At 39.6% G+C, this 24,858-nt stretch overlaps 1 protein-coding gene across 2 annotated transcripts in view; it reads right to left on the bottom strand.

Moving 5' to 3' along the window:
- Window positions 1–1,921: 1,921 nt before the first annotated feature.
- ZNF182 (zinc finger protein 182) overlaps window positions 1,922–24,858 on the bottom strand; it is a 30,086-nt gene continuing 7,149 nt past the window's right edge. The window contains exons 4-6 of one of the 2 annotated variants that reach the window (XM_081793197.1): window positions 9,503–9,629; window positions 9,096–9,188; window positions 1,922–4,851 (exon numbers count right to left, since the gene is read on the bottom strand). In XM_081793197.1, coding sequence (XP_081649323.1) covers window positions 3,221–4,851; window positions 9,096–9,188; window positions 9,503–9,629 — 1,851 coding nt within the window. In that variant the 3' untranslated portion in view covers window positions 1,922–3,220. Of the gene's footprint in view, window positions 4,852–9,095; window positions 9,192–9,502; window positions 9,630–24,858 lie in introns of both variants that reach the window. The other variant, XM_081793196.1, reaches the window with a different exon arrangement.

The following is a 24,858-nucleotide window of genomic DNA, read 5'->3' as shown; positions in this document are numbered from 1 at the left end:
CCTGTGACCACCTCCTGCCTCCTCCACTCAGTCCTCACCAAACCCCTATCACCATCAGATCCCACGTCACTGAGACCCCAAAACCCTACGGCCCAACACAAGTCCCCGTTACGACAGATCCAGTGGTCTGTCCCTCGCTGATACCCATATTCTTCCTCTTCACACTTGCTAATGGTCTGCCATATTTTGCCGCTCGTCTGACTGCTCTTTACTCTGCCCCGTTCACCATCATTCCCACTAGGTTTTCTATCCCAACTTACTCCACTCTATCCACATTTTCAACCCACTTTCTGCCCATTCACTCAAACTACTCACTCCCACTCTTCCCAGCATTACTCATATTGACTTATATTCTACTCTTCTCCAGTAACTCACCCCACTGGCTATTTATACAATTTTCTCCTACTCTTCCCTGTTTGCCCCCACTCTGCCCCCTCATTACTCCATTCCTTCACACCTGGCCCTTCCTTACCCTCTTCTATTTTCCCCTAATTCCAACCCACTTATCCACATCCTGCTGTTCACCCCCACCCTTTCCCCCTAGGTCCATGCCCCATTCACTTCGACTCACACACATGGCCCATTCGTTTGCCATCTGTGCCCCAGGAAGCAGGAGTTCATAATCAACCTGGAATGGTAAGATCTGACCCCTATCCACGCCCCACTTCAGGATGACCTGAAACCCCAGGAATATTCTTTATTTAGTGGGAAGATGAAATGCTTCATTTTTAGTGCCTTTGGGCATCATCCTCTCAGCAGACTGTACCAGAAGCAATAAGTCAGTCCCACATTTCTTCCAAGCTCTTTCTCCCTGGAAAGGCACTAAATGTGACATATCTGATTCACATAGCTCATAAAAAGTGAGTCCATGCTTCATTTTCTTGCAGGATAATTTAGGGGAAAAAACAAGGCTTGGAAGGGCACAGGCATGGTCCCAGAGGTCTGATTCATTCACCTGTTTTGTTAAATCCAAACACTGACCATGCCCAGTTTTACATAGCTTGGGTTACCCAGTTCCACCAGAGATAGCCCCAGTGAAAAGCCACAGAATCATGAGGGCCACAAATATGGTCACACAGTTGGACCTCTTCTTCTGGAGCAGACATACTGTTACCTGGTCTTTGGCTGTGTCCATTCGGACCATGGTTCTCAATATGTCACCAGCAGCAGTCTGACCTAGGGGCAAGCTACCCAATTTCCTTGTGTACTCATGATTTTATCACTTATAATACAAATACGCAAACACAAATGAAATCTGTATCATTGTGGTAAGATATGGAAAGACAATGGTGGGCTTTGTTACAGAATATTTTCAGATGTCTCTGTGCACACTAAATAAGAACGTATTCCAGTCTTGGGGTGCCAGAGTGGCTCAGTCAGTTGCATGTCCGACAACTGACTTCGGCTCAGGTCATGATCTCATGGTTTATGAGTTCAAGCCCCACACCGGGCTCTGTGCTGACAGCACGGAGCCTGCTTAGGATTTCAGTCTCAATTATTTCAGGTTTACATGATGTGGTCCCAGCTGACCTAAGAATCACCTTATTGGACCCCCTCAGGAAAGTAATGTCTGTGTACCTTTGGAACTGGCTAGATATCGGTTTTTCTGGCAGATTATTCACTCAAAAAATGTAACTCCACATTGAACATATATGTATTAAATGCTATGAAATCCTGGGGTGCTTGGGTGGCTCAGCTAGTTGAATGTCCAACTTCGGCTCAGGTCATGATCTCATGGTTTGTGAGCTCGAGCCCCGCATAGGGCTTGCTGCTGTCAGCACAGAACCCGCTTCAGATCTTCTGCCCACCCCCGGCCCCTTCCTCGTTGGTTCTCTCTCAAAATAAATAAACTTCTTTAAAAAATGTTATGAAATCCTATATTTAGAATATAACTTCATTATCACAGCTGTGGAACAAAATATGCATTTTAAAAAGTTTTATTTATTGAAAAGGTAGTACATCCACATAGCACGATTTTCAAAAATTATGAAAGGACATACACAGTTGTCTCCCTCCCAACTCCATTCCCCCAGCCACCCATTTCCCCTTCCCTTTCCCAGAGGTAATAGGGTTCCCAGCTTCTCATGTATCTTCCCAGAGATAGTTTATGCATATATGCTCAATTATGTACTTGCCATTTGTTCTTTTTATGTATGAATGGTAGCATATTATATTCACTGTCTTGCACCCTGCTTTTTGCACCTAATGAAGTATGTTGGAGATCTTCCACATCACTGCCCAAATGATGCCCAGGTTCTCTTTCTACATTTATTCATTTTGTCTACCTGGGAGTTTGTTATATAAGCATGCTGAGATTCCAGGATCCAGACCCGTCATCTGGACAGCTTCCAACCTCTTGTTTTCACAAACAGTGCACCAGCGAGTATCTGTTGTGTTCATCATTTTGTACATGCATGAGTATATACATTCCTAGAAGTGGAACTGCTGGCTCAAAGCCATTGCATTTGTGGTTTTCATTACTTTGGAATCATTTTTGTTTGAATAAGAGTTTTTCCTGGATGTGCTGTTTGATAAGAAGCCAGGGCCACGTTCTAGGCAGGTAAGAGTTTTTCTTACAATTGGGATGATTTTTTTTTTCTCCATTTGCTATTTCTTTTAGAGTTGATTTCTCCAGTCAGTAAACAGGTGCAGCCGAAGGGTTCTTCACAAGGAACACTCCCTTCTCTTGCCCCAGCCCCTGCCAAGTGCTCCTCTCAGGAGTACAGACTACTTTCTACAAATATGGCTTGTCTGAGCGATTCCTTGTCGAGGCCTCTGTCTCTCCTCAGACCCCAAGTGGGTCTAGGAAACATCCTATCTCCCACCTGCCCACGCCCTCTGCTACTCTTGTGGATGTATGTGGTCTTACACTCAGAGTATATCCTAAACCTCAACTAAGAGTCCTTCCCAGTGCTGTCTCACATCTGCAGCCTTGAGTGTTCTCTCTAAAATCTGCTGCACCATCGCTTGCTTCCCTCTGCCTCTGGCAGCACTCCCATCAAGGTTTTAGCTATCTCCTCATTTTGTTAGATACAGAGATTATACTTCTGCTTTTTATCCTGGTAGTTTCTGGGTGAAGAATGAGATGAAAAAAAGAGAGGCTGGCTTTATTCCCCATATTTAAACCAGAAGTCCAAACATACTTTTAAAATGTTAACTAAATTGACAAAAACTTCCTTCAGTGAACATTAACATTTAACAGGCACCACTGATATACTCTCTAATGTGCAATGAGCTTTGACTTCCGGCTGTGGCCTTTTCCGTGGGCTTTCTTTCCCGTATGTGTTCTCTGATGTACGATAAGGTTTGATTTTTGGGTAAAGGCTTTCCCACATTCTGTACACTTGTAGGGTTTCTCTCCAGTATGAGTTCGCTGGTGTACAGTGAATGTGGATTTTTCTCTGAAGGCTTTGCCACACTCAGAACATGCATAGGGTTTCTCTCCTGTGTGTGTTCGCTGATGTATTATGAGCTGTGACTTTTGACTAAAAGCTTTCCAACATACGGGACATTCGTAAGGTTTCTCTCCTGTATGAATTCTCTGATGTATAATGAGCTTGGACTTTTCTCGGAAGGCTTTGCCACATTCATTACATTTATATGGTTTTTCTTCTGTATGAGTTCTTTGATGTATAATGAGGTATGATTTCTGGGAAAATGCTTTTTCACATTCACTGCATTCATAGGGCTTCTCTCCTGTGTGACCCCTCTGGTGCAGCATAAGATAGGATTTCTGAGAGAATGCTTTCTCACATTCATTACATTCAAAAGGTTTCTCTCCTGAATGGGTTCTCTGATGTACACCAAGGTTTGATTTTTGGGTGAAGGTTTTCCCACACACATCACACTCATAGGGTTTTTCTCCTGTATGAGTTCTCTGATGCACGATGAGGGTTGACTTCTCATTGAAAGACTTCCCACATTCGGTACATTTATGAGGTTTCTCTCCTGTATGAGTTCTTTGATGTATAATGAGAGTTGACTTATCACTGAAAGTTTTCTTACACTCATTACATTCATGTGGTTTCTTTCCTGTATGAGTACTATGATGTATAATTAGATCAAGCTTCTGTATGAAAGACTCCCCACATTTAGTGCATTCATAAGTTTTCTCTCCTGTATGGGTTTTCTGATGGACAATGAGGTTTGACTTCTGTGTGAAGGCTTTTCCACATTCGTTACATTCATAAGGCTTCTCTCCTGTATGAGTCCTGTAATGTATGATGACAGTTGACTTTTCTCTGAAGGCTTTTCCACATTCTGGACACTCAAAGGGTCGCTCTCCTGTATGACTTCTCAAATGTATAATGAGCTGAGATTTTTGGCTAAAGGCTTTTCCACATTCAGTACATCCAAAGGGTTTCTCTCCTGTGTGAGTTCTCCAATGTACAATGAGGTGTGACTTCTTGCTGAATGTTTTCCTACATGCAGTGCATTCAAAGGGTTTCTCTCCATTTTTAATTCTCTCTTGTAGACTAAGACCTTTCTTTCGCCTCAGGGCCTTCCCACATTCTTTATATCCATGGGGTTTTACTCCAGGAGTTGTTTTCTCATACTCAGTGTGGAAGAATAATTTTGCACATCCATTATCATGTTTCTTTCCTACAGAACTTCTGGTAAATAGGTCTAAATTATCTACCATATTATTTCCAAATGACTCATGTTTATGGGATCTTTGTATTGAAGCCACAAAGTTTGTACTAAGATGAAGTACATTTCCAAATTCATTATAGTCAGGGCCAGTCCTGGTGATAATTGTTGTCTTGTCAGGGAATCCAATTTGCATCAACAAATACCTATCTTGGTCATCCTGGTGCTGTCTCTCAATCTGTTCATCAACTTGATAGGCTTCTAGAAGGAAGTACAATAAACCATTTTTGTAACTTAACATTATGTAATGGAACTTCTTTAAAAATCCCCTACCATATAAAAGCCAATACTATTTTTGTTTGGGTGCAAAAACGTGATTTTATTAAAGCATGGGGAGAGCTGGTATAATTATCTCATTTTATGAGTTCCTAGAGAGAATTTTGATGGTCAAATCCTGTTCTTTTACTAAACTCCCACCTCCTAGTCTTTTTGTTACCAAAAACAATCTTACCTTGATATCTCAGTCTTTCTTACCTCTACTTTTACATCATCTCTGATTTCCATCAATTCTGGGGACTTTATCACCCTTCATTTATCATATGAACTCTTAACTGTACCGACTTACACTATTTCTAACTAGGTAGAAATACAACAGTGTGATTAGTGGACTCAAATTTTACAATCCTGAATCCACATTCTTAGTGAATAGGATAAAGATCTAGAAAGATTAGCCTTACAAAAACAAAGATCACCTTAAAGATCTCTGCCCAATCTGGAGTCATCCAAGCTTGCAGTTTGTCAACACCACCTTCTGCTCCTATCTACATTCTTTTCACTAAAAACCCTTCCTCATGTTCTATCACTCACATAGCCCAGTCTTCCATATTTTGCTATGATCAGAATATCGATAACTTTCAAGGAGCAATTCAGTCTTTTCACAAAAGCTTACTCTGATCTTCCTATATAATTTTTGTTAATTTCTAAAGTAGTCATCTGTACCACTCATTTAGACAGTTAAAGTTGCAAAGCCTTGCCTTAAATATACCATGTTTCACCAATTGCAAGATGCATATTATTTCACATTTTAACATCTCTGAATCCAGATGTACCTTATAATCAATGACATCTCATAAATTAATTGGTGGCAATTTTTCTTAGTGGTATGTATTAAATTTAATTGGATCTTGGGGCACCTGGGTGGCTCAGTCAGTTGAGTGGCTGGCCAACTCTTGATGTGGGCTCAGGTCATGATCCCAGGGTTGTGGGATCAAGCCTCGTGTTGGGCTCTGCACTGAGCATGGAGCCCACTCAAGATTCTCTCCCTCCCTCTGCCCCTCTCCCTCACTCACACACTCTCTAAAATTAAATTTAAAAAAATCAACTGGATCTTGAAGTCAATAAAATATGCTAAATACTTTTTGCATATATACTGAATTTTAATCATTTTTGTAGTTTAATTTTTTCCTACCTTCTCCTAAAATTCTGTATGAAAATTATCAAATGTACAAAAAAGATGAAAGAGTAAAAAAAGACTCATTACCATTTAGATTTAACAATGATAACACTTACAATAGTAATACTGAAGTTTAAAATGGATCATGTTCCTATGACATCCTTAATTATATTAGCAAAGCACTAGTTCTTAACCAGGCATGAACATCAGAATCACAGGAAAAGCTTTTACAAAATACATCTGATGGGACCCAAGCTCCACCAAGCATCTACTGAATCTGGACCTCATTAGGTGGTAAGAAGCAGCATAGTTAGGGTCATAAGCTCTCTAGCCCAGGATCAAATCCTGGCTCAACCATTCACTTGCTCTGTGACCTGAGCAACTTACCTAATCTATTTGTATTTTATTTCCCATCTGGAAACAGGAGTTGTAATAGTGCTTACTCAAATGTTGATAGGATTAACCTGCTTATAACAGGGCATGCATGGCACATAGGAAGTACTTTCAACTGTTTGCTAGAACAACTGATGCTACTACTACAATAACAACTACTATTATGATTAAGAGCCACTATACTCCTATAAGAAGAAATAAGGAATATGTCAATATATTCAACATGTTCTTGACCATTAAGTGAAAAAAAGGTGAATAAAACTGTACATAATAGGCTACCATTTTTCTAAAGAAAGAAATATATAAATATATATTTATATGGGCTCATCATATAAACAATGGAAGACTATACCTTTAAATTTTAATAAATGATTACTTACAGGAAAAAGGAAGGAAGAGAATGAGATGGAGGGAAAGCAGCTGAACTTCTTTAAATATACCTTGTTTTCTAGATTTGACTTTGGAACCAAGGCAATATTTTATATAATCATAAGCAAAACTGAATTTAAAAGGCTTCCATAATAATAATTATACCCTCATCTGTATTTCCAAACAACCATGCTGAAAAGTCTTGATTCTTAATGGCACCAACATGATTACCTCAATTAATTGAAACCACTATAGACATTTAGCAGTTTCAGAATAATACTAACAATATTACCATCAGATGTTAAGATTAACAAAGTAAAAACCTTTAAGCAGAGAATTTGATTTGGAAATACCAATTTGAACAGATGATATACTTTCTCTTTAAAATCTTTTTTTTTAAAACATAGTTCCTAGCTTTGTCAATAAAAAGGCCTAGAAACAATTCCATAATGTCTAAATTGTGGTCTGAAAACACTATTTACCCCTAAAAAACCAGGGATCCTTAGAGAAATGGCTGATTCCAGGCCGGAGATGGAAAATATATAAAATGAGCTTGGAACATCTTGTAACAGAAAGCAAGGAAGCAAAGACTCAGGAGCCAACTTGAAAGGGTTTCCACTGGCCAGAGACAGGGCAGTTTGATTCACAGTAAGAATAAGGCAGTGGATTAAAAAATAAAATATGGATCCTCAAAAAGGACATATTAGTCACCTTTTGAATGATTCTACAAAACCAACTCATTTTTTAAAACTGGTAAATATATGGAAAAACATATGCAACTCATATGGAACTCATGGAACTAACATGTAACCAAATAATAGATGAAGGGCAATCCTCTTTATAGAAATATTCCAGCTAATCAACAAAGAAGGAATGATAGAATATCACCACTTTGCAAACATTAATGAATTAATAGATCTGAGCAATAATCACCGATAACTCATCATTACAATAGACAACCATGCCTCCTGATGGAAGGATGTTACACCAGCTAGGAAGTAAACTTGCTAAAACATAAAACCCTGAATCTGATCAAATTTCAAAATCTAACCACCAATTTACAAGAAAAACAAGGGACAGAGGAGTATGTTAAATACCACCATAGGGGACTTAGCAAAGTCCAGAATGTGGGAAACTAAAAGACAACCAGTTACTTTATAAAAATAAAAGAGGAGGGGCGCCTGAGGTGGCTCAATTGGTTAAGCATCCAACTCTTGGTTTTGGCTCAAGTCATGATCTCATGGTTCATGGGATCAAGCCTCACATCATGCTGTGCGCTGATAGCACAGAGCCTGCTCGGGATTCATTCATATTCTTTCTTTCTCAGTTCACACTGTACTTTCCCTGTTTCAGACCTAGAATCAGCAGCTTCTCCAAGGATGTTCGATTCCTTTTTAGTGGGGAATGGTACTGAGAAATCAGAATCTAGGTGCTGGGTGTGCTTATAGCTACTTGGATTCTTGTTTCTTATAACCTACAAATGATTCCTGTCCATCTTTTTTTCCCTTTTATTTCTTTAAAGTTTACTTATTTACTTTTGAGGTATAGAAGAGATAGTGCGCCACATTTTGTATGGTTCCATTTATATGAAATTTCCAGAATAGGAAAAACCATAGAGGCAGAAAGTAGATCAGTAAGTGCCAGGGGCTGGGGGAAGGAAGAAATGGAGACTGACTGATAAGGGGTAAGGGTTTCTTTTTGGGGTGATGATAATGTTCTAGAATTAGATAGTGGTGATAGTCTCATAACTGGGTGAATATCCTAAAAATCACTGAATCTGCAGACTTCAAAAGAGTGAATTTTATGGTCTGTGCATTATATCTCAATAAAGCTATTTTTTAAAAAAGATAATCAAGATTTTCTAGGAGAGCAAATGTGATAGGAATATCTAAAATGAGTGGAATCAGGTAATCCAATATGGAATTAGAGCCTTTGTTCCTAGGCCTGTGACTAATGTGGGTCTGGCTTTAGATAAGGCAGCAAGGGAAATGAGAATGGGAGAAGTGGCAGGGCTTAGGGGCAGGGACATGCAGCTAAGACACTTCCATGCTGGGAAAAGGAGCTGTGCAGAAATCTGTGGGTGAGCACCAACTTAAGGGGAGTGGTCTGATGAGTATGGGACAGGGGTGAGGATGTCAGTCTTATGTCTGAGATATTCATGTCCCTAACTAACAACATCAAATGGTCACAACCTTTCTCAAGACATTCCTGAAAGCCCTTTCAGAGGTCCTTACTCCTGGGTGACAAGGTGGCACTTAGTGTCACCATCGTCTGAGTCAATCCCGCTTACCTGGAAAGTCCCAAATTGAGATTTTTGTCTCTGCCAGGCATGGCTCTTCTACCTCCAATTTGAGGATGAGGTCTGGTTTGGTAACCTGCTGCCCTGCTAATGAGAAATGACAGTGACACCTCCTTGGTCTTCAGAGCCTCTGAGAAAGAAGAAGGTGGAGTGTGGGGCAGCACAAGAGACCTATCAATTGACATAATGGTCAAGTCAAACCACTTCACCTGGGTTTTGAGTTCACAAACACCCTGTCAGGAAAGCAAAGGGGGGAAAAGGAACTTTGATCCCCAGAATTCAATATCAAACTTCTCAAGCAGTTCAGAGGTCTTACAAGATTTCAAAATTGAGAAAGGATACACCCTCTGTCAGAGACAATCACAAACAGCAAAGTTACCTGAGGAAGCCATTCTTACCCACAGAGACCAGGTTGCTATAGGTCTCTAGCATCACTTCTCTGTACAGAGACTTCTGTGAAGGGTTCAGGTACTGCCACTCCTCGTGGGTGAAATCCACAGCCACATCCTCAAATGTCACGAGTCCCTGTAATTGTACATTCCTTTTATTCTAAAATACTGATCACCGGGTGAGGAGGATGAAAGGAACTTCTGATTGGGTTCCCAGTTCATGATGATGACTTAATACAAGAGGCCTACATTGTTGGAAAATCACAAATCATGGTAGAAAAACTACTCCATCAAATATATGGAATATTCTCTAAGTATATCGAATATACAAAAGAGAATGTGGTATTCGCACAAGGATAGACAAATAGTCCAGTAGAACTAAAAATAGAATCCAGGGGCACCTGGGTGGCTCAGTCGGTTAAGCGTCCAACTTTGGCTCAGGTCATGATCTCATGGTTCTTGAGTTCGAGCCCGATTCAAGTTCTATGCTGACAGCTCAGAGCCTGGAACCTGCTTCAGGTTCTTTGTCTCCTCTCTCTCTGTCCGCCCCCCTCCAAAATAAATAAACATTAAAGAATTTTTAAAGAATCCAAATGTGTATGGATACCTGAGTTATGAAAAAGTTGGCCCTACAGAGCAGTGGGGAGAGGATGAGCTTTTCAAATAAATGTGGATGGATTACTGGATTATCTACATGGGGGGAAAAAACCACACTTAGCCACTAACTCACTATACACAAAAATCAACTACAGATAAATTGTAAATCTAATGTGAAAGATAATACAATAAGGTGGCTAGAAAACAATAAAGGAAAATGTTTTCATAGTCCTGGGGTAGGGAAAGAATTCTAAAACAAGATGTGAAAAGAGCTACTCATAAAGAAAAGGCTTTAAAATGTCACAAGATTAATAGCACCGCAGTCAGGGAAATACAAATCAAAACCACAATGAGATATCACCTCACGCCTGTCAGAATGGCTAAAATTAACAACACAAGAAACAACAGGTGTTGGCAAGGATATGGGGCAAGGGTGGTAGGAATGTAAACTGGTGCAGCCACTCTGGAAAACAGTAGGGAGGGTCCTCAAAAAGCTAAAAATAGAACTACTCTATGATCCAGCAATTGCACTACTAGGTATTTACCCAAACAATACAAAAATACTAACTTGAAAGGGATACATGCACCTCAATGTTTATACCAGGATTATTTACAATAGCCAAATTATGGAAAGAGCCCAAATGTCCACTGACTCATGAATGGATAAGGAAGAAGTGGTATATATATACGACAGAATATCACTCAGCCATAAAAAAGGATGAAATCTTGTCATTTACAACATGGATGGAACTAGAATTATGCTAAGTGAAATAAGTCAGAGAAAGATAAATACCATATGATTTTACTCATACATGGAATTTAGAAAACAAAATGAATGAGGAAAGGAGAAAACAAAAGAGGGAAAGAGGCAAGCCAAGAAAGACTTTTGACTATAGAGACCAAACTGACGGTTATCAGAGGGGAGGTGGGTGCAGGGATGGATGAAATGGGTGATGGGTATTTAAGGAGTGCACTTGTGATGAGCACTGGATGTTGTATTTAAGTGTTGAATCACTAAATTGTACACCTGAAACTAATATTACACTGTATGTTACCTAACTGGAATTTACATTTTAAAAAGGTACAGGGCACCTGGGTGGCTCAGTTGGTTAAGCATCCGACTTTGATTCAAGTCATGATCTCATGGTTTGTGGGTTCGAGCCCTGCATTGGGCTCTGTGCTGACATCTCAGAACCTGGAGCCTGTTTCAGATTCTGTCTCCCTCTCTCTCTGCCCCTCCCCTGCTTGCACTCTCTCTCTCTCTCTCTCTCTCTCTCTCAAAAATAAAGAAACATTAAAAAAAATGTTTTTTAAGTACAAAAGTAAAAAGGCAAGCTTTAAATGGGAAGACTATCTGCTACACTCAAAAGTGATAAAGGGGGCGCCTGGGTGGCTCAGTCAGTTAAGCATCCGACTTCAGCTTAGGTCATGATCTCACGGTTCATGAGTTTGAGCCCCACGTCGGGCTCTGTGCTGACAGCTCAGAGCCTGGAGCCCACTTGGATTCTATGTCTCCCCCTCTCTCTCTGTCCCTCCCACACTCTCTGTCTCTCACTCAAAAATAAACAAACATTAAAAAGTGATAAAGGGGGGCGCCTGGGTGGCGCAGTCGGTTAAGCGTCCGACTTCAGCCAGGTCACGATCTCGCGGACCGTGAGTTCGAGCCCCGCGTCAGGCTCTGGGCTGATGGCTCGGAGCCTGGAGCCTGTTTCCGATTCTGTGTCTCCCTCTCTCTCTGCCCCTCCCCCGTTCATGCTCTGTCTCTCTCTGTCCCAAAAATAAATTAAAAAAAACGTTGAAAAAAAAAAAGAAAAAAAAAAAAAAGAAAAAAAAAAGTGATAAAGGGATCTTATCTGGAACATAACAAAAGTCCTACAAATCAATAAGAAACACACAACACAAAAAACCAGAGAAGAGATGTGAATATGTACTTCACTAAAAAGAAAACCTCAATGACCTATGAACATAAGAAAACGTACTCAACCCCATTAGCACTCAGGCAACCACTTAAATGTACTCAATGCAATTAGCACCCACATAAATGAAGTTTTAAGCCATGCTGAGACACTACTATGCCCCCACTAGAAAGGTTATAATTAGGGGCACCTGGGTGGCTCAGTCAGTTAAGCGTCCGACTTCGGCTCAGGTCATGATCTCGCGGTTTGTGAGTTCAAGCCCCGCGTCGGGCTCTGTGCTGACAGCTCAGAGCCTGGAGCCTGTTTCAGATTCTGTGTCTCCCTCTCTCTCTCTAGACCCTCCCCCATCCATGCTCTGTCTCTCTCTGTCTCAAAAATAAATAAACGTTAAAAAAATTTTTTTTTAAAAAAGAAAGGTTATAATTAAGCAGACTAAAATATTGTAAGATTGTGTTGAAATGAGAACTCTCACATACTTAGTAGGAATATAAACTGGCAGAGTTGCTTGGGGAAACAGTTTGACACTGTTTACTAAAGTTAACAATTTCCATATGTTATGACCCAGCAATAGAATTTACTTCTAGGTACACGGCTTAAAGAAAATCATGCACATATGCTCTAGAAAACAAGTACAGGGATGTTCACACAAGCACTACTTCTAAAACGAAAACTGTGGAAAAAAATCAAATGTCCCTCAATACACAACGGGTAAATTGTGGCACAGTCACTTAACGGGATCCTGGGTGGTAATGAAAATAAATGAACTACAACTACACATCCAACACAGATGAATCTTGCAGATGTACTGATGAACAAAAGAATCCAGACACAAGAGTACATGCTGCATGATTCTATTTAAAAATAGTAAGAGAACAGGCAGGGCCAATCCATGATGCTAAAAATCAGGAGTGACTGATTATCTTTGTGGGTGGTACTGATTGGGAGAAGGCATGAGTGTGGATTGAGGTCCTCGTTATGTTCTAATCTTGACCTGGAGGGTGACTACACGGTGTGTTCACTTTGTGATAATGCATCAAGTTGTTCACATATAAACTGCATTTCACATATAATTAAATGTACTTTATCTCTTTATACTTAAACATTATTTCTGACAAAAGTGCAAAGGTAGGGGCGTCTGGGTGGCTCAGTCAGTTGAGTGTCCAACTCCTGATGTCGGCTCAGGTCATGATCGCACAGTTTGAGGGTTTGAGCCCTTCCCTGGATTCCATGCTGACAGTGCAGAGCCTATTTAGGATCCTCTCCCTCCCTCTCTCCCTGCCCCTCCCCAGTTCCCGTTCTCTCTCTCTCTCAAAAATAAATAAATAAACTTTAGAAAAAGTGCAAAGGCAATTCAATGGAAAATGGGAGTTCCCATTTCAACAAATGGTGCTGGAACAACTGGATATAAATACGCAGAAAAAACCTCCAGTAAATACCTCCAATATATATAAAACTTAGACTCAAAATAGATCACAGACCTAATGCAAAATCTAAACCTATAAAATTTCGAGAAGAAAATATAGGAGAAAACCTTTTTAACATTAGGGTAGCCAAATATTTCTTAGGTGGGACAGTAAAATTCAAAGACACTGTTAAGAGAAGAAAAAGCCACAGAATGAAACAAAATATTTACAAATCACATTCTGGCCAAAAAAAAAAAAAAAAAGTTATATTGAGAATACATAAAGAACTCTCAAAACTAAAAAAACGCAAAAGATATTAAGCCAAAACAGATATACAAATTACAAATAAGTACATATAAAGATACTTAACAGCAGGAAACTGCAAAATAAAACCACAATGAGAGAGGAGTTCAAGATGGCCCTGTGGGAAGACCATGAAATCACCTCCTCCCATGGACACAACAAACTTCCAGCTATATGTGGAATAATTTTCCTCTAAAAAGGACCTGAGAACTAGATGAACAGCACATCCATAACAAAAGACAAGGAGACACACTGAGAAGGGCAGGAGAGGCAATGACAGAGCCTTGCCTGGGAACCCACCCACCCCAGACGTGGTGACCCCACAATCAGAAGGGATCCCAAAAATATGGAACTCTACTCAAAGAGTAAAGGGATTGTGCCCCACTTCAGCAACCCCCAACCCTGGGGGCCAGCATCAGAAAAATAAGACCCCAACATGTCTAGTTTTGAAAACCAATGGGGATTAAGATCAGGAGAATCATAGAACTACAGGGAACATATAGATCCCACTCAAAGCAGCTGTCACAGAGGCAGGAACTTACAAGGACTTTATCTGGGGATGGAAGCACTGGACAATGGCATTTTAGCAATCTCATCCTAATTTGATGGTGATGAAACCAACAGGCATCATTTTTGGTGCTTACTAGCACCAGAGGCCATGCTCTGCCCACCCCATGCCATAACTGGGCTGGATTAGCACCCCACGCACCCTGCATAGTGCCCAACCCACAACAGGGCTGGGCTAGCACCCCAAGCACCATGCAACCTTTGCAGATACCAAGCCACAGGAATGACAGGTGAAGCATCCCAAGCCCCATTCTCCCTGCTCAGTGGCCAAGATGCAAACAGGCCAGGTCAGTGACCCATCCCCACCTTCCCACATAGTGGCTAAGCTGTGAATGGATAGGGTGAGTGCCATGAGCCCTGTCCTCCCCATGCAGAGACCAAGCCACAATGGATGGGCTAACAGCTTGAATCCCACTCTCCCCCATGAAGCAGTCCAGTCACAACAAAGCCAGGCAAGTGCCCTGAGTCCTGACCTCCCCACACAGCAGCTAAGGCCGGCCCTATCAGAGCCAGCATGCACATGCAGCCCACACAAGAGACACCCACAGAGTGCCAGACTCTGGTGGCCAAGGGAGAATTCTGGGCCACATGGAACATTTCCTACACAAGACTGCTCCTTCAAGGCTGAGGGAGGTAGCTGTTTTACCTAATATATACAGACAAACGCAGAGAGACATGCAAAACGAGGAGACAGAGGAATATGTTCCAAACCAAAGAAGAAGGCAAATCCTCAGAAAAAGACCTTAATGAAATAGAGATTAGCAACCTACCCAATAAAGAATTCTAAGTGATGGTCATAAAGATACTCACTGATCTCAGGAGAAGAATGGATGAACACAGTAAGAACTTCAACAAAAAGAAAAAAATATATAAGTACCAAACAGAAGTTATAACTAAACTGAAAAATACACTAGAGGGGTTCAAAAGTTGAATGAATGAAATGGAAGCACAAATCAGAGGACCATAAGACAAAGCAATGGAAAACAGTCAGAAAGAGCAGCAAGGTAAAAAAAGAACTAAAAGTAAGGATATCTTAAAGGACCACAGGCACAACATTAAGCAGAATAATATTTGCATTGTAAGAGTTCCAGAAGGAGAAGAGAAAAAGGATCGTAAATTTCTTGAAGATATAGTGGCTGAAAACTTCCCTAACCCGGGGAAGGATACAGACATTCAAGTTCAAGAAGCCCAGAGAGTTCAAATTAAGATGAACCCAAAGAAAAACACACCAAGACACATTATAATTATAATGGTAGAAGTTAAGGATAGTGAGAAAATATTTTTTTTAGGTTTATTTATTTATTTAGAGAGAGAGAGAGAGAGAGAGAGAGAGAGAGTGCATGCATGTGCACGAGCCAGGAAGGGGCAGAGAGAGAAGGAGAAAGAGAGAATCCCAAGCAGGCTCTACACTGTCAGCACAGAGCCCGATGTGGGGCTCAAACCCACAAACCATGAGATCATGACCCAAGCCAAAACAAGAGTCAAAGGCTCAACCGACTGAGCCACCCAGGCACCCCAAGGATAACAAGAAAATCTTAAAAGCAGTAAGAGAAAAGCAACAATACTATGTACAGAGGAGACCCCATAAGGTTTTTAGACTTTTCAGCAGAAACTTTGCAAACCAAAAAGGAGTGGGGTGACATATTTAAAGTACTAAAAGGGGGAAAAGTGCCAACCAGGAATTCTCTACCCATCAAGGTTATCATTCAGAATTGAAGGAGAGATTAAGAGTTTTCCAGATAAGCAAAATCTAACAGTTCATCACCACTAAACTGGCCTTACAAGAAATGTTAAAGGGACTTCTCTAAGCTAAGAAGAAAAGGCACTAATTAATTTTAAAATACATACGAAAGTGAAAATAGAAAAGGTAGGTAAAAATTAAAGATAGTAGATCAACCACTTATAAAGCAAGTATGAAGGGTAAAAGACAGAAGTAGTAAAATTAATTGAAAATAAAACAGTTAAGGGATACATAAAATAAAAAGTAAACTGTATCATCAAAAATCCAAAATGTAGGAGGGGGGAGTAAAAATTTAAAGCTTTGGAATGTGTTCAAAATTAATATACTGTCAATTCAAAAATGAGTTACATACATGTTATATGTGAACCGAACAGTAACCACAAAGAAAAAAATTACAGAAATACATAGAAAGGAATCTAAACATAACACTATAGAAGACAAACCAGATGGGAAGAAAGAGAAGAAGAAACAGAGGGGAACTACAACAGCCAGAAAACAATTAACAAAATGGCAATAAGTACATATCTATCAATAATTAAATGTAAATGGACTAAACGCTCCAATCAAAAAACAAAGGGTGGACAGATGGGAAAAAAGCCCTTTTATAGGCTACGCACAAGAGACTCACTTCAAACCTAAGGACACACACAGACTAAAAGTAGAGGGGCACCTGGGTGGCTCAGTTGGTTAAGCTTCCAACTTCGGCCCAAGTCATGATCTCGCAGTTCATGAATTCAAGCCCCGTGTGAGGCTCCATACTGACAACTCAGAGCCTGGAGCCTGCTTCAGATTCTATGTATCCCCCTCTCTCTCTGCCCCTACCCTGTTCGTGCTCACTTGCTCTCTCTCTCAAAAATAAACATTAAAATTAAAAAAAAAGAAAGTAAAGGGATAGAAAAGGATATATCATGTAAGTGGAAATGAAAAGAGAGCTGGGATAGGAATACTTGTATCAGAAAAATTAGACTTTAAAACAAAGACCATAACAAAAGACAAAGAAGGGTACTACATAATGATAAAGGGGTTGATCTAACAAGATGATATGACATTTGTAAATATGTATGAACTGAATATAGGAGCACCTAAATATATAAAGCAAATATTAACAGCAATAAAGAGATAAATAGACAGCAATACAATAATAGTAGGGGATTTTAACGCCTCACTTAAATCAATGGATAGATCATCCAGACAAAAAAATCAAAAAGAAAACATTGGCCTTAAACAACACACTAGACCAGAGGGACCTAATAGATATATACAGAACACCCCATCCAAAAACAGGAGATGGGACGCCTGGGTGGCTCAGTCGGTTATGCATCCTACTTCAGCTCAGGTCATGATCTCACAGTTCGTGGTTTCAAGCCCCACGTCAGGCTCTGTGCTGACAGTTCAGAGACTCAAGCCTGCTTCGGATCCATCCTGTGTTCATTCTCTTTCTCTCTCTCTCTCTTTCTGTCTCTCTCTCAAAAATAAATAAACATTAAAAAAACAGGAGAATACACATTTTTCTTGAGTGCACAGGGAACATTCTCCAGGATGGACTACGTGTTAGATCACAAAACAAGTCAATAAATTTAACAAGACTGAAATCATATCAAGCATCTTTTCCACAACTGTATGAAACTAAAAATCAATTACAAGAAACAACTGGAAAAACACAAACATGGAGACTAAACAACATGCTATTAACCAATGAATGAATCAAAAAGAAATCAAAAGATAACATGAGACAAATGAAAATGGAAACACAATGTTCCAAAATCTTTGGGACACAGCAAAAGCAGTTCTGAGAGAAGTTCATAGCAATACAGGTCTACCACAGGAAACAAGAAAAACATCAAATAAACAATCTGTCTTAACACTTAAGGAAATAAAGAAAGAACAAAGCCCAAAGTTAGTATTAGAAAGGAAAGAATAAAGATCAGAATGGAAATAAATGAAATAGACACTAAAAAAAAAAAAATAGAAGGATGAATGAAAGTAAGAGATGGTTCTTTGAAAAGGTAAACAAAATGAACAAACTTTTAGCCAGACTCAAGAAAAGAGAGCCCAAATAATAAAATCAGAAACAAATGAGAAATTAAAACTGATACCACAGAAATACAAAGGAAAAGAGAACACAATAAAGTTATATACTACCAATTAGACAACCTAGAAAAAATGGACAAATTCCTAGAAACATATAATCTTCTAAGACTAAATCATGAAGAAATAGAAAATCTCAGTAGACCAATTATTAACAATGAAATTGAATCAGTAATCAAAAACTCCCAATAAACAAAAGTCCAGGTCAAGTTGGCTTCCTCAAATTATTCCAACTCTTGAAGAGGAAGGAACATTTTCAAACTCACTTTACAAGGCCAGCATTACCCTGATACCAAAACCAAAGACACTACAAAAAAATTACAGGCCAATATCCCTGCTGAACATAGATGCAAAAGTCCTCAACTAAATATTAGCAAACCGAATTCAATGTCAATAATAACATGTAAAGGATCACATCCCATGACCAAGTGGGATTCATTCCAGGCATACAAGAATGGTTCAACATCCAAAAATCAATGAGATACACCAAAAAAAGCATGTGACAAATTTCAACATCCATTTATGATAAAAACCCCCAACAAAGTGGATATGCAGAGAAGGTATCTCAACACAATAAAGGCTATATATGACAAGCCCACACCTAATTTCATACTCAACAGTGAAAAGCTGAAAGCCTTTACTCTAAGATCAGAAACAACCCAAGGATGTCTACTCACCACTTTTATTCAAAAGAATACTGGAAGGCCTAGCCACAGTAATCAACACAGAAAAAAAAAGAAATAAAAGGCATCTAAATAGGAAGAAGTAAAACTGTCACTATTTGCAAATGACATGCTATTACATTAAAAACCCTAAAGACACCACCAAATAACTACTCAAATAAATTCAGTAAAGTTGTAGGACACAAAATTAATAATCAGAAATCTGTTGTGTTTCTATACACTAAAAACAAACTATCAGAAAGCCATATTAAGAAAACCAGATTTACAAGTGCATCAAAAGGAACAAAATACCTAGGAATAAACAAGGTAAGGCCATGGCCAGAGATTTAAGCAAAACAGATATAAGTAACATGCCTGATGGATAATTTAAAGAACAATCAGATGGGGGTGCCTGGGTGGCTTGGTTGGTTAGGCGTCTGACTTCAGCTCAGGTCATGATCTCACGGTCTGTGAGTTTGAGCCCTGCGTCAGGCTCTGTGCTGACAGCTCAGAGCCTGGAGCCTGTTTCAGATTCTGTGTCTCCCTCTCTCTTTGCCCCTCTCCTGTTCATGCTCTGTCTCTCTCTGTCTCAAAAATAAATAAACGTTAAAAAAAAAAAAAAAAGAACAATCATATGGATACTCACTGGGCTTGAGAAAAAAATAGAAGACATCAGTGAGATGCTTACCAAAGAGATAAAAGAGTGAAAAACAAATCAATCAGAGATGAAGAATGCAATAAATGAGATCAGAAACACACCTGGTGCAATGAACAGCAGGTTAGAAGAAACAGAAAAACAAATTAGTGACCGAGAGGACAAACTAATGGAAAATAATAGAGCTGAAGAAAAGAAAGAGAAGAATTATGCAACACGAGAAATAGACTTAGGGATCTCGGTGACTCCATCAAACATAACATTCGTATTATAGGAGTCCCAGAAGAGGAAGAAAGAGAAAAGGGGGCAGAAAACTTATTTGAAGAAATAAGAGCCGAAAACTTCCCTAACCTGGGGAAGGAAACAGACATCCAGATCCACAAGGAACAGAGATCTCCGATCAAAATCAACAAAGGTGGGCCAACAGCAAGACATATTGTGATTAAATGTGCAAAATATAGTGATGAAGAAAAAATCTTAAAAGCGGCAAGACAAAGTCTTAAGGGGTGCCTGGCTGGCTCAGTCAGTACAGCATGTGACTCTTGATCTTGGGGTTGTGGGTTTGAGCCCCAGGTTGGGTGTAGAGATTAGTCAAGAAATAAAATCATAAAAAAATAGTCCTTAACTTATAAGGGAAGACCCATAAGGCTACCTGCAGATTTATCAACAGAAACTTGGCAAGCCAGGAGGGAGTGGCATAATATATTCAAATTGCTGAATGGAAAAATCTGTTGCCAAGAATACTCTATCCAGCAAGGCTATCCTTCAGAATAGAGAGAAAAATAATTTCCTGAACAAACAAAAACTAAAGGAGCATGTGACCACTAAACCAGCCCTGCAAGAAATATTAAGGGGGAGTCTTTGAGTGGAAAGGAGAGACAAAAGTGACAGTACAGGGGTGCCTTGGTGGCTCAGTTAATCATTCGACTTTTTAATGTTTTTATTTATGTTTTAGAAAGACAAAGCGTGAGCGGGGGAGGGGCAGAGACAGAGGGAGACACAGAATCCAAAGGAGGCTCCAGGCTCTGAGCTGTCAGCACAGAACCTGACATGGGGCTCAAACTCACGAACCATGAGATCATGACCTGAGCCGAAGTTGGCCGCTTAACTGACTGAGCCACCCAGGCGCCCCAATCGTCCGACTCTTGATTTCAGCTCAGGTCATGCATGATCTTGCAGTTCCTGAGATTGAGCCCCACGTCAGGCTCTGCGCTGACAGCACAGAGCCTGCTTTAGTTTCTCTCTCTCCCTCTCTGCCTCCCCCTTCCTGGTGCATGCGCTCACTTTCTCTCAAAATAAATTAAAAAAAAAAAACTTAAAAGGGGTGCCTGGGTGGCTCAGTCAGTTAAGTGTCCAACTTCGGCTCAGGTCATGATCTCACTGTTCATGAGTTTGAGCGCCACATCTGGCTCTGTGCTGACGGCTCAGAGCCCGGAGCCTGCTTCAGATTCTGTGTCTTCCTCTCTCTTTGCCCCTTGCCCACTCACGCTTGGACTCTCTCTCAAAAATAAACATTAACAAAATTAAATAAACAAAAAAATTCAAAAGTGACAGTATAAAGGCAGGAAATACAAAAGCAGTAAAAAATATTTCTGCATATTTCTGCAAAATCAGATCATTTCTGTAAAAATCAGTGAAGGAACTCAGACAAAAAAAGGATATAAAATATAACATACCTAAAATGTGGGGAGGAGAAAAGAATGGGTTCAAACTGGAATGACCATCAATATACATTGCTATTTGCAGAAGATGTTATACACAAACCTAATGGTGACCATCTATCAAAAACCACTAATAACCATGAAAAGAATAAAAAGAAATCCAAATATATCACTAAAAGACAATGAGCAAAATGGGGGGGCTGGGTGCCTCAGTTGGTTAAGCATCCAACTTCAGCTCAGGTCAGGATCTCACGGCTCATGAGTTCGAGCCCTGCTTTGGGCTCTGTGCTGACAGCTCAGAGCCTGGAGCCCACTTCAGATTCTCTATCTCTCTCTCTGCCCCTCCCCTCCTCACACTCTGTCTCTCTCTCCTTCAAAATAAATAAACATTAAAAAAAAATTATTAAAGAAAATTAGCAAAACATGAGAGAAAGACAAGAAAGGACCAGAGAAAATCTCCAGAAACAACCACAAAACAAGCAATACAAATAAAATACGTATCTACCAATAATTACTCTGAATGTAAATGGACCAGAAGGGAGTGGCATGATATATTCACAGTGCTGAATGGGAAAGATCTGCAGCCAAGAATATACTCTATCCAGCAAAGCTATCATTCAGAACAGAAGGAGAGATAAAGAGTTTTCCAGACAAACAAATATTAAAGACTTTGTGACCAGTAAACATGCCCTGCAAGAAATACTAAAGGAGACACTTTGAGTGGAATGGAAAGGCCAAAAGTGACAAAGACCAGAAAGGAACAGAGAAAATCTCCAGAAATGATGACAAAACAAGAAATAAAATGGCAACAAATACATATCTATTAATAATTGCTCTGAATGTAAATGGACTAAAAACTCCAATCACAAAAATAGGGTGTCAGAATGGATTAAAAAACAAGACCACCTATATGTTGCCTACAAGAGACTCATTTTATTTTTCACTTTTTGAAGATTTTATTTTCTCAGTAATCTCTACATCCAATGTGGGGCTTTAACTCACAACCCCAAGATCAAGAGTCACATGCTCTACCCACTGAGCCATCCAGGCACCCAATACAAGAGACTCATTTTATTTATTTTTTTAATCTTATTTTTGAGAGACAGAAAGACAGAGTGCAAGCAGGGGAGGAACAGAGGGAGAGGGAGACACAGAATCTGAAGCAGGCTCCAGGCTCTGAGCTGTCAGCACAAAGCCCAACATGGGGCTCAAACTCATGAACCGCGAGATCATGACCTGAGCCAAAGTTGGATGCTTAACCAACTGCTTACAGGAATTAATTGATAATAATACAAAATAGTAGGGAACTTTACCATCCCACTTACATCAAGGGACAGATCATCTAAATGGAAAATAAATAAGGAAACAATGGCTTTGAATGACACACTGGACCAGATGGACTTAATGGATATACTCAGAACATACTATTCTAAAACAGCAGAATACACATTACTTTCAAGGGCACATGGGACATTCTCCAGAATAGATCACATATTAGGTCACAACACAGACCTCAACAAATACAAAAAGACTGAAATCATACCATTCATACTATGTGGTTCTCTGAACCACAACACCATGAAACTTGAAGTTAACCACTAGAAAAAATCTGGAAAGACCATAAATATATGGAGGTTAAACAATATGCTACCAAACAACGAATGGGTCAACAAGAAAATCAAAGAAAAAATTAAAAAATACATAAAACAAATGAAAATTAAAACACACTTCTCCAAAGCCTTTGGGATGCAGCAAAAGCTGTCCTAAGAAGAAAGTATGCAGAAATACAGGCCTACCTCAAGAAGCAAGAAAACTCTCAAATAAACAACCTACCCTTACACATAAAGGAGCTAGAAAAAGAACAAATGAAGCCTATCACCAGCAGAGGGAAGGAAATAATAGAGATTAGAACAGAAATAAATGATACAGAAACTTAAAAAATAATAGAACAGGGGAACCTGGGCAACTCAGTCAGTTAAGCATCCAACATTGGCTCAGGTCGTGATCTCAGTTTGTGAGTTCAAGCCCTGAGTTGGTCTCTGTGCTAACAGCTCAAAGCCTAGAGCTTCAGATGCTGTGTCTCCCTCTCTCTGCCCCTCCCCTGCTCACACTGTCTCTCTCTCCTTCAAAAATAAATAAACATTAAAAAAAATTTATCCAAGGGATACAGGTATGCTGTTTTGAAGGGGCACATGCACCCCAATGTTTATAGCAGCACTATCAACAATAGCCAAAGTATGGAAAGAGCCCAAATGTCCACTGATGGATGAATGGATAAAGAAGATGTGGTGTATATATATACAATGGAGTATCACTCGGCAATCAAAAAGAATGAAATCTTGCCATTTGCAACTACGTGGATGGAACTGAAGGGTATTATGCTGAGTGAAATTAGTCAGAGAAAGATAAAAATCATATGACTTCACTCATATGAGGACTTTAAGAGACAAAACAGATGAACACAAGGGAAGGGTAACAAAAATAATATAAAAACAGGGAGGGGGACAAAACAGAAGAGACTCATAAATATGAACAAACTGAGGGTTACTGGAGGGGTTGTGTGAGGGAGGATGGGCTAAATGGGTAAAGGGGAACTAAGGAATCTACAGCTGAAATCAGTGTTGTAGTATATGCTAACTAATTTGGATATAAATTTTAAAAAATAAATAATTAAATTTAAAAAAAACAGAACAAATCACTGAAACCAGGAACTATTTCTTTGAAAAAAATTAATAAAATTGATAAACCTCTAGCCAGACTTATCAAAAAGAAAACAGAAAGGACACAAATAAATAAAATCACAAATGAGAGACAACACAGAACAACCAACATCACAGAAATACAAGTAATTATAAGAGAGTACTATGAAAAACTATATGCCAACTAACTGGACATCCTGGAAGAAACAGATAAATTCCTACAAACATATAAGCTACCAAAACCAAAACAGGAAGAAATAGAAAACTTGAACAGACTGATAACCAGCAAACAAACTGAATCAGTAATCAAAAAACTCCCAACAAACAAAAGTCCAGGGCCAGACAGCTTCATAGGCTAATTCTACCAAATATTTAGAGGCTTTTTAAAAAATTGCCTAATTAAAGCTTATTTATTTATTTATTTATTTGGAGAAATGGAGAGAGAGTGAGTGAGAGAAAGCACAAGTGGCGGAGGGACAGAGAGCAAGGGGGAGAGAGAGAATCCCAAGCAGGCTCCACATTATCAGTGTGCAGCCACACACAGGGCTTGAACTCATGAACCATGAGATCATGACCTGAGCCAAAATCAAGAGTAAGATGCTTAAGTGACTGAGCCACCCAGGCTCCCCTATTTCCACCAAACATTTAAAGAAGTGTTTATACCTATTCTTCTCAAACTATTCCAAAAAACAGAAAAGGAAGGAAACTTCCAAATTCATCCTATGAAGCCAGCATTACCCTGACACCAAAACCAGATAAGACACCACTAAAAAAGAACTACAGGCCAGGGGCACCTGGGTGGTTCAGTCGGTTAAGCATCTGACTGCGGCTCAGGTCATGATCTCACAGTTTGTGAGTTCAAGCCTTGCATCGGGTTCTGTGCTGACAGCTCAGAGCCTGAAGCCTGCTTCAGATTCTGTGTCTCCCTCTCTCTCCCCCGCCCCTGCTCATTCTCCCTCTCTCTCTCAAAAATAAATAAACATAAAGAAAAAAATGTAAAAATAAAATGAAATAAAAAATAAAAATAAATAAAAAAGAGTACAGGCCAACATTCCTGATGAACATGGAGGCAA

This window comes from Panthera onca, chromosome X (genome assembly GCF_046562875.1).
Source record: "Panthera onca isolate mPanOnc1 chromosome X, mPanOnc1 haplotype 2, whole genome shotgun sequence".
Lineage (NCBI taxonomy): Eukaryota > Metazoa > Chordata > Mammalia > Carnivora > Felidae > Panthera > Panthera onca.
The sequence above is the reverse complement of the archived record's forward strand: the minus strand, read 5'-3'. Positions and strand labels throughout refer to the sequence as shown.